At 37.6% G+C, this 17549-nt stretch overlaps 1 protein-coding gene and 1 long non-coding RNA gene across 2 annotated transcripts; one reads left to right on the plus strand and one right to left on the minus strand.

The window, feature by feature from the left end:
• Positions 1-722: 722 nt before the first annotated feature.
• On the minus strand, positions 723-16469 carry ILDR1 (immunoglobulin like domain containing receptor 1). Its single transcript, XM_026681779.2, has 8 exons — positions 16153-16469; positions 13072-13242; positions 9618-9767; positions 8592-8711; positions 6702-6848; positions 4884-4988; positions 3395-4221; positions 723-2799 (listed from the first exon to the last, which is right to left on the minus strand). The coding sequence occupies exons 1-8, from the start codon at positions 16208-16210 to the stop codon at positions 2758-2760; spliced, it is 1620 nt and encodes a 539-aa protein (XP_026537564.1). The 5' UTR covers positions 16211-16469; the 3' UTR covers positions 723-2757.
• Positions 3209-6821, plus strand: LOC148130425 (uncharacterized). Its single transcript, XR_015749778.1, has 2 exons — positions 3209-3336; positions 6716-6821. It is a non-coding gene; the product is annotated as an uncharacterized LOC148130425 (long non-coding RNA).
• Positions 16470-17549: the final 1080 nt, after the last annotated feature.

Consider the following 17549-nt stretch of genomic DNA (forward strand, 5'->3'; position numbering starts at 1 on the left):
CTCAGCGTTGTCCACACCCATCCATTCCCATTCACCATCCACTTTCTTTCTACTCCCTGGTCTTTGCATAAAAACACAGATCATGCTGAGGGACTCCACATCATAGAAAGCGAAAGATGGAAATACAATGTTGAAAGTAGTTGACAAATCAGATATAGCTGTAACAGCAACCTGGTTCAAATATCGGGAGACCAGGATAGCTTCAAGTTGATTAGAAACAGACCCTTAACCCTATTAGCTCCCACTACAAAAGAACATGTGTACTAGTGCTTTAGATTACCATTTGTAGAAGCTTCCAACTAGATTAAAAAAAAATCTCATGGTAACTCATGGCCACCAACATTCTTCTGGTAGGCCCATTCTGCTCACCAAAATTGAGAGGAAAGGATAACACCGGTTGCAATAATTATGGACACATCTTGACAATCTGTACAGGAACCTCAAGCCACTGGGATGACAAGGGGCCAGCAAGACATTGGTGAAATTAGTGAAAATATCCCCATGGTGTGATAGCACTGTCTCACGCACTGTCACACATCAGTCTTTCTTTCCTGGCTGACACATACTCCCAGTGCATTCACCAAGAACATGCCACAACAGGACCAGAGTTCCCTTGTAGTGGACGCATAATGAACATTGTCTCATCCATTAAAAAGTGCATTAAAAATCCACCTGCAAAACTACTCAACGCTAGGCCCCACTAATATAAGCCTTCCAGACACCATATTTCAAACAGTTTATTTAATCCTCCTTTCAAATATGGCTGTGTTGAAATTGACAAATGATAGAAGCTAATTTCCACAGTGCACAATGTTACAATGCTGTACATCTGTTCATAATAGCAATAGCACTTAGATTTATATATCACTTTACAGTGCTTTATAGCCCTCTCTAAGCAGTTTACAGAGTCAGCATATTGCCCCCAACAGTCCGAGTCCTCATTTTACCCACCTCAGAAGGATGGAAGGCTGAGTCAACCTTGAGCCTGATGAGATTCGAACTGCCAAATTGCAGGTGGCCGGCAGCCAGCAGAACTAGCCTACAGCACTCTAACCACAGCGCCACCATAATCCCTACATAGTGATGTTAAATCTATAATTAAGATAAATTAATGGAAGGAGGATGGGGCCTCATATGTTTTCTAATTCACCCGTATTTAACCTCCCTATCATAAGCTTTACTGTGATTAGCGGCTTCCACACAATCAGAAATCATGCTTTATCAAGACCCCTGACTTCATAAACAATTCTACTACCATTCAAGTGTAAAATATGAACCTTTTGTTGACTTTCCTGCTCAATCTAGAGAAGGTAGCGATATCAGAGGAAGCATGATGGATACAAAGATCCTGAAGGCAGATTATTAATCAAACTCACGTACTCCGGGTGCAGTAGTCTCCTCATCCCCTCTTTATAAAGACTTAGTTTCTAGACAACTTATCTTCCTCACTGTCCTTCTTTGGTTTTCTGAATCTTTTTGTGAAGCATAGGGCCCAAACTGAACATAGTAATCAAGACAGAGTCTGAGCAGTACAATGCAACAAAATGAGTAAATATCCTAATTTGGAAACAGTACTTAATGGAATTTAACATCAAATTGCTTATTTTGCAACTTAATCATACTGGTGACTCACAATTAGATTTTAATCAATACTATTCCTTGATCTTTTTCACAAGTATTACAATCAAGCTCAGTATCATTTATCTTACACTTGTGCGTTTGATTTGTTTCATGAGTAACTTTGCATTTGCCATCATTTAGTTTCATTCTATAATTGTCTGTTTTCTAGCTTTACATTACCTATACAAATCATTTTGCATTTTCTCTTTAAGCTTATTAGTAATTCTCACCTAGTTTGTATCATTTAAAAAACTCATAATCATTCACAATTTCTCATGTAAATCATTAATACCAAAGTTGAACAGCATCACTCCAACAATTACACCCAGCAGTATTTTACTTTATACCTTATTTCCTAATGGCAAAAGTAGTTTGAGCAGTTCTGAATGGTTCTGTCTTAGACTGATTCAGTCTAAATGTGACTGGACATGCTTTAAGATTCATTAGAGACATCCTAGCTGCTTTTCTTGATGTATTAGAGGCACACTGGTGTGCTATTTTTATTGCCTACTGCCCAACATTACAGCAATTCACTTATCAACTTGTTTCTTTGGATGTTCAAACCTCACAAATTAGGCTACATTTTTGTCGACATCAAATAATGTAGCACAAAGATGTGTGCAAACTATGGATACTAGATATACGCACTAGTATCTGAAAGTTTTCTGACTCAAAATTTTCTAGAAAACTTCCTGACTCAATTTAAAAAAAATAAAATCCTATTACACAATATGTGTAATAAAGCAAGACTGAATTCTGTAGTTCATTACCCAAGATTAAAATTGTTATCTTTTGGAGTAACAGAAATGACTCCACCAATTAATGAACAGTTGCAGCTTGGTATTCTTAATACCGGTAAGAGTATTAAGAACCAGGTAAGACCTCAAGATCCAGATAAGGAAATCATCTACGTAATCTTTCAGTATTTGTTTTGTAAAATAAAAAAATCTTACTGCATTTTTTAAAGTGCAAAAATGATTAAAAACTTTTAATACAAGAAAGTAGTCTGATGGTGATAGAGAAATAAACCTGTTACTGACTGCTGCATTTAGTGAATAATAATAAAGGCCAGAATGAAAATCTGCGTGTTCAGGCAGCCACCAAAATCTCATTTCATACAGTAGCAGAGTGAAGAAGTTAAATGACGACACTCATCCCACTGCGAGAACTGCCTTTTTCCTAGAAGAAAAAAAGAAAACTGCTATTAGTAAGAGGCCAGGAAAGATGACAAGTCAACAGCCATTTATAATGCACTTCATCATTTTAGGATGATTAATTTAAAGTACATTTTACATGTGATTTGAAGCCATCCAATCCTTAGCATATTGGCGTGAAGGATGCTATTTAATAGTTACTGAATTTTGAGCATGCAAGGAAGCTGACAGCACTGAAGAGCTTCTCTTTAATTTGGGTGGAACACATTATAGAGATTTACAATATGGCAGGCATTGCCAGTTCTTGTGAAGGTGCTGGTTATTACTTATAAAGCTCTATATGGCATAGGGCCAGGCTATTTGAATCACAACCTTTCTTTCACTGTTCTTGTTTGCCCCACCAGATCTAGTAGAGAGGATATGCCCTGGATCCCTTCTATCAAACAACAACACCTTGTTGGACACTGTAGTTGTGACTCCTGGTGGCCGCATCTCCCCTATGAAGCACCACCTTCCCTCTGTAACCCATTTTCTATTTCCTATCTCTGTTACAGACCAGCAGGTATGTTTCAGGACAGAATAATTCAAGTAATCATAAATGCCATCATATCACAATTTACCGATGGTTCTGTTGACTTTCTGAGTTTCTTATTCTTGGTTGGGGTAACTTCAACAGAACAATAACTAGGTGGTTTTTCGTACTGCCAGTCTGGGGAATTAGGCTGACGACATTGAGGCCTATTGTTTTTCCGGGAATAGTCCTGTTCTTCAGAGGAACTCCATGACTCCCAGGAGGATGGTGGAGAATAGCTGCGATGCCGTCGTCGTTGATCCCGGTGAGCAAAGTTATTGTCATGTTGATATGTTCGTCGTTGTGAATTTTGATTTTTTCTCTCGGAGTGTTGTTGTCCAGAATAATCTCTTCTTGTCTCAAGATGGGAATCATAACTATTTCTGCCATGCGAGGTGGGTACTACATCTGTTGTGGAACGCCAGTATCTACCATGATGGCTGCCATATCTTTGTGATTCATTTCTGGGATTTCTATGCCTATCCCACAGTTCCTGATCATAGCTGGAAGGAGAATCATCATCCAAAGATGAACGACGCCTCCGTCTCCTCTCCTTTCTCTGGTTTTCATTTGTGCTTCTCCGAGGTCTTGGAATATGTGTAGACCTCCCTGGTCGTGATGAACTGCTAGATCTCTGAGAGGATGGGATACGCTCAATGATAGGAGGCAACTGGATTACTCTGCGTTCCACAATCTCTGAGCCCAGAGAAGAGAGAATGCTAGGATGCTGGCTGCTTCCAACATGATGTGAAGGTAGCATAGGCTGAGATAGATTAAGGTTCCTGATCTCAGATTCAAGATGATCCAATATCTTGTTGCTAGAGGGCGCTTGGGCAAATTGAGGCATTAATGGTTGGCTGCTTTGGAGAGATACATCTAAAGAACATAAATGATAGAAAACATAATATAAAATGTTTAAATTAATTTTTAGCTACACCGAGTGCCTTTGGATAGAAAGCCAAGCTATAAATATCTTAATGATCAAATAATCTTTCTCTGGTTTTGATAGATAGCATGCTCCTGAATACAATGCACTTAAAAAGTTACCTTTGCACAGAGCACAAAGGATCTTTGCAACACAAGGCACTTTTGTAACACAAACTGAAAAGGGTAGCTTCTCTCAATTGATTCAGCATTGTGCTACTTAATCATGTCTATGCCTAGGAATCAAAGTTTCTAAAAAATGTACTTAACACTGCTGTAAAAAGCCAATGGCAGGATATTTTCTGGTTATATTCAAGTGTGATAGTCATAAAAGTTAGAAATTTAGTTCATGAAAAAGAAAGCCAATACTCAAGACAGTAGATATACTGTAATCTGTCCCAGATAGTAAACTGAACATTTAATAATATCTGATCTCCATGGACAAACAGCTTCAAATGATAAAAAAAAAATCCCATTACTGCCCATAAATTTTCCATCACTGTACTCTTGTGCCTCTGGGAAAAGAAGTATTATAATGTCATAGAGGAAACACTCTAAATCAAGTGAAAAACAAAGTGCTTCAACAAAGGGACAGCATCCCTTGGGGCTCCTACCTCTCTGCAAAAGTGGGTTTAATTGGTATGAAGATGACTGGGAGTGGTGTGTCATCCACGGAAGAAGTTGCTGAGCTTGTTTCACAAAGTGGTGCCGTTCCAGGACTAGAGAACAGAAAAATAAAATTGATATTATTCCTGAATTTAAATGCTCCTCACAGAACTGTCAAGTTGATTGAATAGTTTTGTATTTTGCAGAGTTACAATAATAAATCATTGCACTTCAAGGGTAATGTTCCTTCTCACTTATTTTAAAGTATGGATAGTCCTTGACTTACAGCCATTTGTTTAATAACCATTCAAAGTTACAATGGCACTGAAAAAAGTGACTTATAAGTGGTTTCACACTTAAAACCATTATACCATCCCCATGGTCACATGATCAAAATTCAGGTGCTTGGCAATTGGCATATTTTTTATGACAGTTGCACTGTTCTGGAGTCATGTGATTACCATTTGTAACCTTTCCAGCTGGCTTCCAACAAGCAAAGTTAAAAGGAGAAGCCAGATTTGCTTAACAACTGCATGATTCACTTAACAACTGCAGGGATTTGCTCAGCAACAGTGGGAAAATAGGTCATAAAATGGGATGCAATTCACTTAACTGTCTTACTTAGCAGTGAAAAATTTGGGCTTAACTGACTTGTGTAAGTCAAGAATTACCTGTAGATTTAAGACACATTTAAGATACATGATAAAATGTTCACTTTATCAATACGAAAGTAAGAGGTCTTTCAGCTTTTGCATTCCAGCCAAAGCTCCTTACATTCCTTTTCATGGGGAATCTGTCTAATCGAAGGAACAAAGCAATTATGGTTAGGCCTCAATCATAATTGAGGAAAGGAACTGCAGAAAATACAGTCCGGAGTTCTAGGACATATTGATTGGGGTACCATGAGAGATTATGAAATCCTCCCCCACAAAAAATCATTTTTCGAACTTTGTTACACAATGCTACTGCTCGCAGTGGTGATAATTTTTATGTATTGCAATTCAGCCAATGCAAACAGTGTAAAATATGGATTGTTTAGAAGTGAATTCTATTGTGAAGTTTTTCAGTTTTTTTGCAACTTTTATTTGGATGTTTTCTGAAGCCTGAACATTATTTCAAGGATTCCTCCCAGGTAGAAAGGCTAAAAAAAAAAAAGCTGTTCTATATGTTTAAGAATTGAAGGAAGTGTTACAGAATTTCTGAGGCCTTGGTAACCATTACTTCTGAAGTTCTTAGAGTATCCACACCATATGGGAGGACAACTGTTGCATTACATCTATGTTAATACTACAAACACTCACCACCAAGCAAGTTTTTTTTTTTACAAAGCAAACCATTATTTCAAAAAGCTGCCTCACAGCAGACAAAGCTTTGACTAGATCTACAAATGGCATATACACGGCAAACAAAACATGGTTACAAGGCATAGGGATGAAGGTACTAAAATTCATGATACTTGTCTATACTTTAAAATTGGCAAAGCTGCTCCTCATATTACTGCCTGATTTAGACTGGTGGCCACAGAAATGAAAGTCTTTTCTGCAGTGGCTGAACTTCAATTACATGAAGTTTACTGTTACTAGTATTTGTATGTGGGAACCTTTTTTAAAACACACGTGTGTTCTAAATATTTTTTAAAATAGAAAACAACTGGCCAATTGAAACAATGAGGGACACTAAATCTGGAAAAACGTACCTTCTTGGCATGATTGTATTGTTGTATTTCCTTTGGTTCCGACCTCCTGAAGTCATTGAAGAACATATGGAAGCAACCTACATTTTGCATGCCTCTTTTATGCATTATGTTTATAAGGATTCTGGATTACCTTTTTCATTGCAGCAGCAGCGAGTTGGACAGCAGGCACAGCGTACATGGCAACAGCAATGCTGTGGGCAGAACTGACACCAGCATATTCCAATCAGCATGAAGAGGAGGAGGGCTCCAAGGATGATGAAGAGTACTGTAAGCCAATCTGTATCAAGAAAAAGACACACACCCCCCAAATTATGATTCAGTATTCTTTGTTTTCTCCATTCCTAGGTACCTCATCTCGCAGTCTGAGAGAAAATGTTCCCAATTTTTCATGATGTTAACTTTCATATCAAGTGCTTACATTCAGACAGAATGATTCAAATCTCAGTTCATCCACATCTTTGTGTGGTTGTAAGGAAAAGAATGAAATCGATTCCTTTCTTCAATTATATACAGTTTAGTATTATTAAAATTAGCTGGTTTGATTAACCAAATTTGAAGGTGTTCACCTAAGGTTCCATTAAAATATCCTGAACCATTGTTTGTTATGATACTTTACTGCAACTAATATGATTTTAAAACATTTCCTTCCAGGATTAATTAGATATTTCAGCCCTGTCATTATATTTTCTATTGTAATGCCTTGTTATAAGTAATGCTCATGGAAGAGCCAGATGATATTGGTCCAAAGTATCCAAAAAGCAATATACATTTGCATTAATCCACTAAAACAAAGGTTGAAATCATGGACAGATACAGAGAATCACATCGATGACCTCGAAAGAATGCAGTAGCGGTTAATACCACAAGAGCTAAGCCCAGCCAAATAAGACAACATTAGAAACTTAAAGTAATCATAGATCTCTGAACATCCAGGAGTCCATCAGTAAGAAGGCGCCCAAAAATAAACTGCTGAAAAAGTGCCTGAAGTAGTAGCAGACATGGGAGGAAGATTAAGCCATGGCATGGAATGTATCATTGACAGATAGTCAAGAGGATTGACATTAGAAAATCCTACCAGTGACTGATCTAAAAGATGGCATTGTCATAGCAACTCAAAACAAGCACTAAGCATTAGATCTGTAGAATCAGGGCTATTCCATGCTAGTTAGGACCCAAGATCCAGAATGTCCAAACAGACAAGAGAGACAGTGCAACACACAGTGCCAAGGTATAAGATGCAGGCAGGAGCAACATACATTGAATGGCACAAACAAGTACGGTAATTGGTATTATATAAAGGAACATCTGCACATATATGGGCTAGAATATCCCATGTCCAGATGTGAGATTCCACAGAAAGTTGTGGATTAAGATTCTGTGGCCTATTGGTCAGACTCAGTACCAACCTTGGTACCAAACCAATTAATCAGACATTATGATACTAGACAAGGGCCAGAGGACAGCAGTGGTGATATATGTAGCAGTGCCAAGTAACAGCAACATCAGGAAGGAGTATGAGAAACTGGAGAAGCACAAGACCTGAAGGAGCAAATAGAGAGGATGTGGAACGTAAATGCCAAAGTGATCTCAGTAGTGCAAGGAACACTTGGAGCTGTGTCCTAGGCTGGGAGAATGGCTTGAACAGATCACAGAAACAACATCAGAGCTGTTTGTCCAGAAGAGTGGAGTGCTAGGAATGACTAAGAACTCTCAAGTTCCCAGGCCTCTGGTAGAGAACCTAACAATGAAGAAGACACATACCTCTCACAGGGATAAGATGTGATTTAAAAAAAAAACATATCTAGTTAATCCACAGTTAATCCACACATCCACAGTTAATCAAATCCTGCAATCCAGCTGTATTCATCAGGAATTTCTAGCTGAATTTAATAGCATGCATCTTGATGATCATGTACAATTCTTGTGTTATTTCCATTATTTACCCCAAAACACCATGGTTGGCATCAAAAAAGAAAAAAAATATCCTACAATTTGATCCCCCCCAAATGATGCTACATACTCAAAACAATGAGCTTGATTTCTTTGTCTGGATCACCAGTTGTGTCTCCTGGAGCTTCAACAGTACAATAGTAGACTCCATGGTCCCACCACATCACCTCATTAATTACAAGATCTGCTCCTATAAAATGAAAAACAACATAATGAAGCCTCGCCAATGTTGGTTTCAGGCAATGATCTAAATTTCTGAATAACAAAGTAATTATTTTCAGCAATAAAATGTCAGCAACTGTAACCCTGAGTAGTGCTCAGTGCAATTGGAGGCTTATTACACTGTGCTAATTTGCATTAATTTTGAATTGAATTTTGTTCTATTCTATTCTATTCTATTCTATTCTATTCTATTCTATTCTATTCTATTCTATTCTATTCTATTCTATTCTCAGAGTATGAGTGTCTATAGACAGGTGCCCCAACCCACATTGCACACATCAGTTGTGATTATCAGATGCTGTGGTCCGCAACAGCCATCCATGGATGCTGCACACTGCCATAGATTCTTCTGTTTTCCTGAGCCATCACAATCAACAGTGATGACCCAGTGATACTCTTCACAGAAAATAAAATGTGTACCATCATTTTCAATACCCATTTACCTTGGGCATTAATACTTAATTGAATTGGGGGCGTAATCACATTAGTAGCCTAGGATTAATTGTTTTGGCCTATTTTAAGGACCCGTCACTCTGCTTAGAATGTTTGGAGGTTTGAAGGCTGAATCAGAATGGACAAAAAAAAAAATCCTGAAGAAAATTTATTGTACAATGTACCTAAAATAGTGCTGAAAAATTCCAAGCTACATAAACACTAATCTGGTAAATTCTTACTGGTAACAATCATTTAAACATCTTATTTTGATCTGGTGCCCTACAGTATATATCATGGCATGAAGACAGAATTAAATGAGGATTGCATAAAACATTAAAAAGAAGGAGTGTCAAAAGCATACTGTTCTACATAATAATACATAATTTTTAGACTATAATAGGGATTTTTGAGACTGCTAACATATCCAAAGATCACTTACTATTCTGAATTGTGATCTTTCGCTGCCTGTAATCAACACCCAACACTGGTTCACTCTGACCTCTTTTCTGAGCAACAATGCGCACTTCCCGTTGGTTGTCATTGCAGTCATTGGAAGGATCCTGGCCAAGGTCTAAGCTTGCCTGATAGGCTGTAAATAAAATGTCAAATTATTTATACTATTTGGGAACCAATTGCCCCACTCTCTTTGCACTTTTGTATAACTTCCTTTAATAGTAGAAACAGTAGAAAAATAGGATAAAATTAAGTAACAAAACTTCTTGTAGAAGTACTTTATGTTATTTAGGGTTTTTTAGGTTTGATTTTTAGGTTTGATTGTACCAAGTTCTAATATTTACAACAGATTTAGAAAAGACAACAAACTGCCTCTTGTTCCTTTTCTGACCACACTAGCATTAAAATCTCACTTCCAAAAAACTTCTCACTTCCAAAATATTTTTGTTCATTGAGAATTAAGCAGTTGGCACAAAATCCTTATTGTAATGATGGTATAAGTACATATATATATTTTTAAAGAAAACAGATAACCAATGATTGGTAATCCTAACCATATCCCATTGGTGGAAAAAAGGCAGAAGACAAATGAAATAAGCAGATGTAAACAACTGGTGTGCCAAACTTGTTGGTAGGCAAAAATGGATCAAGAATTGGCAAACCTGTATAACAAAATAAGTCTATGTCATATAAGCCATACATTTGAAGCATGTTTTAGTAAACAATTGATGGGTTCACAGAGCATATCAAACCACAAACAAGCAAATTCGTTGTAGAACAGTATGTAATGATAACCACATCAGTAACTGAATAAAGGCCAAGTTCTTGGGATCTGTCAATAAATGGGAATGGAAAATGACGGGCCTAGTAGGCTTTTTAACAGAAATAAAAAATGACCATTACAATGCTAAGTAATAATAAACAATTAGTTTCATTTTAATTTAATTCATTACTTGTACAGCTCTCGTAACTCTGACTTGGAAATTTTAGATGGAGATGGGATCCTTTATCTTGTATGTGGGCTGGCAGAGCTTGGAGGGCAGTGATTTACTGGGTGTGGAAAGCAGCATCCTGGATATGGAAAGCAGACCCAGATACAGTGGGAGACAGGGAGGAGGAGTGCATAGACTGCTCAGAAGGAAGGTACTCTTGGTGTCTTGTATGCTTCTACCTTTTACTCCCTGTTCTCAACTCCAAGTCATTAGATTCTTGGTAGCCACGGCTTTAGGCTGCTGCTGCTTAATATCAGGTTGGTTTATGATAAAGCTTCCCTCATTCAAAATCTCATTCTGGAGAAGAGCAATCTGTCTTGTATTACCAAAATCTGGCTAGACACTAAAGGTGGAGTTCCAGGGAAGTGGCTATTTTTTTAACAGCTAAAACTTTATTTAGCAATAATACAGCATATAGAAACATATATTCATTTCCCCATTTTAAATTGTGCATCAACAGTACTTTGTGCTTATTATTTTACTAGCTCTATACTTGTGCTTTGCTACGAAACTATGTGATCGAGCTTAGTTTTGGGGGAGGAAAATAAGGGGGAAAAATGTGCCTCTGCCTACCAGCATCTATCGGTATTCATCTGGCTAGTGTCCTATCAGTGTGTGAGAGAGTTGAGGGCTGTTTGGAAACTGAAGCTGTATTTGTTGTGTGAGCATAGAGCCTGGGCGTGGCTTAGCTCAACTGTGAAAATAAAACTGAAACTGAAACTCTTCTCCTCTGCTTGTGTTTTACATTTGGAATAGATTTCTTTTCAGGCGGGGAGGGGAGTAGAACTCCTAAAGCATTTTCAAAAAAATATATGAATAAAGAGATAATTACTGAAGTTATACAACTGCTCAATTAATAAAAGATACAAGTAGGGTGCATTACATTGTTTTATTGATCTAAAAACTAGTATAAATTTTTGAGCTTAATAGCAAAATTTCCACTCTGTTGTATCTAAATGTTTAAAAAGATAATAAACCACCCTTAAAGAAATATAAACAGTTAACTTCTGACCTTTGCCTTTGTATTTCAGATGATTTACAGTAAATGTTGGCATTAGAAACCATACTCTAAATATACACTGCTCAAAAAAATAAAGGGAACACTTAAACAACACAATGTAACTCCAAGTCAATCACACTTCTGTGAAATCAAACTGTCCACTTAGGTAGCAACACTGATTGACAATCAATTTCACATGCTGTTGTGCAAATGGAATAGACAACAGGTGGAAAGCATAGGCAGGTAGCAAGACATCCCCAATAAAGGAGTGGTTCTGCAGGTGGTGACCACAGACCACTTCTCAGTTCCTATGCATTCAGATCTAGGATGTCTTATTTTTGTGTTCCCTTTATTTTTTTGAGCAGTGTATTTACCATGCAGCATAATATATGTAATTTATTGTTGCTTAAATTTAGTTAAAATTTTGTTATGTATATTTGATGTTAATTCCATCGTTGTTGCATATTCTCCAAAATTAAGTTCCCAATCTGATATTGCCATACTGTTTTTCTTCCAATGTTGTCCAAAGTTTATCCTTACAGGTGTAAGCAATGTATCTTAATAAATGTTATGTGTTTCATTTTTTTTTCCTCCCCAATACAGGTAGTCCTCGACTTACGACCACAATTGAGCCCAGATTTCTGTTACGTGAGACATTTATTGAGTTTTGCCCCATTTTATGACCTTTCTTGTCATAGTTGTGTGAATCACTGCAGTTGGCAAGTTAATAATACAGTTGTTAAGTGACTTTGGCTTCCCCACTGACTTTGCTTGCCAGAAGATCACAAAAGGTGATCACATGATCTTGGGATACAGCAATGATCATAAATATGAACCAATTGCCATGCAACTAAATTTTGATCACATGACCATGGGGATGCTGCAAAAGCCAAAATTGTGAAAAATGGTCATTAAGTCACCTCTTTCAGTGCCATCAATAACTTTGAACAGTCACTAAATGAACTTTGTAAGTCAAGGACTATCTGTTCTTAGGGGATTTTCTACATATATACCACATTACAGTAGACTGTTTCTTCTGTTTCATAACATTTTCAACATTTATTATTATGTTCTCTATTTGGTCAATTATTGACGAAGTTGAATACTGGAGTAAATTTTATAGATGTGTTCTACCATTTTTCCCACCACTGAATTGGAGCTATTTCTTTGAAATGTTGCATCTAATTTGCCATGCATGTTTTAATCATATCATATTCAAATAAGCAGCCTAGTAAATAGTTGATTTTAGAGACATTTCAAATTCTGTCATTTCTTTTTGATGTTCCTTCCTCATTTTTGAGCTCAGATCTTTTTCTTTGAGCAGTTTGTTGATGCATATATTTCAGGGGAACTATTTGGGGATTTTGTGCATGGGGGGGAAAATCTATTTCCTTCCTTATATCATGCTACGTAGTAATCCTTGGCTGATCCTTAGCAGAAGTACTCACCAATAGTATAGTAATCAAGAATGGGATCCTTGCAAAAAGATTTATAGCGCCAAGTAACAACTACATCCTGCAGTGGTGCTGAAGTACTATAGTCACATCGGAGAGTCACAGATGCAAATAAAGTGGTGTATCGCTCAGTATCTGGCACTGTCACGAGAACAGAGAAACAACCTATACAGGTACAAACACAAACATCACATTGTACTCTGGGTTATTAATTGAATATTATAGTTGCAGACTAGGAAAGAGATGTGAAGAAGAGAAAGTGGAAGTGAAGTCAGTTTTAGTGTCTGCAAAAAAAGATGCTTCAAGTGTTTTTTTTCCAAATATTTGTCAAGTTCAAGAAATCAGGAACCAGGATAGGATTCAAAAGTACTACAAATTTATTTCACTCTACCTATACACAAGAATCTGATCTACTAATGGTGGAGGCTAATTGGTGCTATGTAAGAGTCAAAGGGCTTCAAACTGGGTTGGATATAGATTTCTTTCATTCCAGACTGATGATGCATTTGACCCCACCCTCAGGCTCAGCCTGGTCATCTCCTACAACATTACTGACAAAAAAATTAACAGCAACATTGCAATAGCTGTTGCATCTTTGAAATCAACACTTGATCTCCCCCTATAGATTTTTTGCTACAAATGCGTAAGGGAAGTCATTGCAAAATCTCCCTGGTTCCTGGGACACCTCCCCTCCCAAAGCCTGATAACATAGCCAGGTCTTGAGACTTGTAGAATGTTTTAAGGGAAGCAGCTAAGCTTATTTGGGGAGGGGGAAAGATACCATAAGGTGGGCACTGTAGCAGAGAAGGCCTGCCTCCTGGGATCACCAAATGTGATTTGCTAGCAGATGGGACTTGCAATATGCCTTTTCTGCCAGACCTGATGGGGCAGGCAGATGCGATCAGCCAGAGGCAGTCCCTCAAATAACCTAGGCCAGGAAGGTCAAAACTAGCACTTTTAAAGGTCAAAATGAGCACCTTGAATTGGATCCCAAAGCAAACTCATAACCAATGCATGCAGAACAGAGGTGTAACGTGTATTATTCTTGGGGCACACTGAAAAGGGAAAGCTTTAAACTTGCAATGTCTTAAAAGATCTTGAAAGTATTGATCCACAGTGCCTAGAGTCATTAAGTATGAATTGGGTGGTTTTATATATTTTTTCAAGTAAAATAAATTATGAATGCTTATAGAGTTATATTAGATATACCTATTATCTTAGCTTAATCCTGTGAACTCTCTATCACTTAGGTATACAAGATAACATAAAATAAATATTCCAGTATGAAAGCTATCACAGTACTTGTGATAACATAACATAAACATATGCTGCCTTATGTGGAATAACTCAAGTAGTAACTGACTACAAAGAGTAGAAAGAGCATTTCATTTTATTTCAGCAGTTTTGTTCCTTTGAATTCCAAACAGAATGTAAAGTAATTCTATATGAGAGGTATTAAAGCAATTTCTCAGTTACGTAGAATACTTCCACTATGGGCTACACTGCCCTTTTCCAATGGAGTGGCTATTACAGCTGTTGAACTGGAACATCTGCAGACCTCAATAACTTAGTCTTTGCACATTACTGAATCCATTACATTTGGAGAGCAAATAATCTAAGTATTATACCTCCAGGGAAGTTTTAACAAATTGGGAAAAATATTTTTCAAGGTGGGGCTTAAAAAAAACTTATTATGAAGAGAGCTCTGTATATTATTATTGTAGACTGGAACATGATTTGAAAAACAGTACCAAAATAGAACATATTCCCTTTCTAGACACTGTTGATCTACCTGCATTCTTCTCTATTGGAACTACAGCTAGTGGAAGACATAATTGTATAACGTCTGAGGAACCTCAGGCCTCCATATATGATCTAAGAAGTCAATTCCGTAAAGAATATCCTTGAAAGAATATAGTGACTCTCTCTTTAGGCTGAGATCGAAGTCCATCTATAGACTACTTTTATTTAGTGATTTATAGAACTTACTGTATTATTTAACCATTGCTATGGTAACAAATTATCAACATAGATTTTATATCACAGTAGTTCTGTCTTGGTGATATTATAAAACACTATTGAGCAAAAGATCTCTATAGCAATTCTGAAAAAACTGTAATTGTTAGTCCTCCACTGTCAGTGATCTAACAAGATAATGGTCAGAAAGTCATTTTCCACAGCTCTTCCATTCTGATATTCCTCTCAGTATGGAAAAAAGTACATAATCTTTGGAACTGACCTTACTTTGTTTTCCTATCACTTGGTAAAGCACAATACCTTGAAACATATTCTAGTCACATTAGCCACCACCAAACTTTTAAACTATGTCTTATACAAACTCCTTTACATGCTGTGTTTGCAAATATGTGTAAAGCAAGAATTTGTGAAAAACAGGAAATATAAAATTGATGCATGTACATTGGGAGAGTATGTGACTTTAGTTATTTCACTATGAGGGTAAGCCCAGAGTTTACCTTTAACAAACTGCTGTATTGTCCTCGAGAGAAAAGAAAAAATCACCCAGGTGCAATAATAGTGAAGACAAAATAAACAGCATGCATCGCATACAGTATTTCTGTCAATCTAAAGTTATGCATTCAGTTAAGTCACAATTTTCATCTAAAGAAAAAATACTATATGTGAATTTCTAACAATTTTCACTTGGACAAAACTTCTACATGTATGTATGTACTACATACAAATTTCTACATACATGCAAGTTGACAACTGAAATATAGGGAAGTGACATTAACCAGATCTCTAGTTCCTAGCCAAACCTCTTCCAGCCCCCAAATTGAGATTTTACATCAGCAAACATTTCCTTCTTTCAAGGAAAGTTTAAATAATTTAAAAGAGTTGAGAAATATCTGAATACGGTTGATCAATTGCTCAGCCTCCAGGCTGTCTGAGGAGGAAATTGGTTAAAAACAAATAAAAGGCAAGCGGGGAAGAACCAGGTAAGGCGGCAAAAAGTAGCGGGGAGGGGGGTCAATTTACTAGCTAAAAGCAAGAGAAAAAAATCGAGGTTACTCGGTTCTGTTCAGCTACCAGCTTCTCTCCCCCTTGTCGACTCACCTGTCGAGGTGAGGCCGATCAAAAGCGCTTGAAATTGCCACTGCCAGATCCAGGCCATAGCGTCTCCTCCCACTGCCCGGAGCCTCTAAATAAACCTCAGCCCGCCCTTCCCTAACTCCCAAATCCACGAGTTTTCTTCTGCTTTTCCGCAGCCGGGGAAGGGAGCCTCGAACCTTTCTCCCGGGTGAGGAGCGGCCGAGCTCAAGCAAGCACACACTTCCTCCGTTCAGGATCCTCCGCCACCTGTTGCTGAGGCACTTTCCCATTCCCTGTAGGTGCACTCCGCGGCGAATACCTGCAGGTGCCGCGCTCGCCCTAAGGGTCCCTCCTTCCTTGAAGCTTGCTGGGAAAGCGTGAGCAGAGACTTCTGCTGGATCTCCCCATAGGGCGCCGTCCATTATTCTGTTCCGACTACGGCTAGCCCGATGCAGAAGAGAAGATAGCGAGCAAGATTGGAATGCAATAGCACCGTCCTCGCTTGCTTCTTTTCCCTTATATTGAAATTTATGCCGGCGGTGTTCTCACCACGTATAATGAACTGGATCGCGGTTATTAAATTATCACGATTATCTCGCTAATTACACTAGTTGGAATCACATAAGGCTATGAGTCGCAAACTATAGATCCAACTATTTTATCTAGTGCTAATGAATGTCAGTTCTTACATAGGTTTATTATATACAATATCACGATTGTAAGATTAGAAAATCAATACTATATACTGTTGTAAATTTTGATTGTTATTGCACAGATGTGTAGCCAGACGACAGTTTAATGGAAAACGGAATGTTTACATTTGAAAAATTAAAAAAATATGTCAGTTGTGATCTCTTATTTTCTCTTTCCCTTTTTCTAATATCGCCTTAAGCAAGCAGAAATTCGATGGAGTTGGATGGTACCTGCACACAAGTTGTTAGTGTTGAATAAATTGGTGTAGCTCCTTTGAAATTTTTTTCTGAATACTGGCATTTAAACCAGAGATATGTGTGTGGGGTAGACACATATCTACATGCATTTTGTCCCTCTTACTGTGCCCAAGGGGACGATTTATTGACTACACGTGCATTCGCAAAAGATTGTGGCCCGATCTCATCTACTGGATCTTTTCAATTAAGAAACACTGATCTTTTGAAAACTTGATAATTGTCCCTAATTGGACAGTTTGGGGTTTTGCTGCAGCGAATAGTTTCTCAACAGCCATAAAGCATAACACTTGCCATTAACCTAGTAAAATTAAAAATACATTTGTCAGCGTAGAATTGCAGCGGCCGCGCCTTTGGCAACTAGAAGAAATGAGTTCATTTGCTTGATCCTCCCGCCCCGCTTTTAAGTTTCCAGCATGTTTAACTGAGTGAAGAAATCAGGTGCAGCTTTCTCCCATTACTGCATTTGCATTG

Source organism: Notechis scutatus, chromosome 5 (assembly GCF_049901735.1).
Source record: "Notechis scutatus isolate UNSWTSFEM ecotype Mainland chromosome 5, rNotScu1.2, whole genome shotgun sequence".
Classification (NCBI taxonomy): domain Eukaryota; kingdom Metazoa; phylum Chordata; class Lepidosauria; order Squamata; family Elapidae; genus Notechis; species Notechis scutatus.

What these genes read in the sequence shown, in the direction of transcription:
- ILDR1 (XM_026681779.2), bottom strand. Translation starts at nt 16,210, where the DNA reads ATGGCCTGGATCTGGCAGTGGCAATTTCAAGCGCTTTTGATCGGCCTC. An exon ending in AAAGATCACAATTCAGAATA is followed by an intron (nt 8,712 to 9,617) that starts GTAAGTGATCTT and finishes TTCATTTTATAG; the next exon opens with GAGCAGATCTTGTAATTAAT. An exon ending in AAACCCACTTTTGCAGAGAG is followed by an intron (nt 4,222 to 4,883) that starts GTAGGAGCCCCA and finishes TATGTTCTTTAG; the next exon opens with ATGTATCTCTCCAAAGCAGC.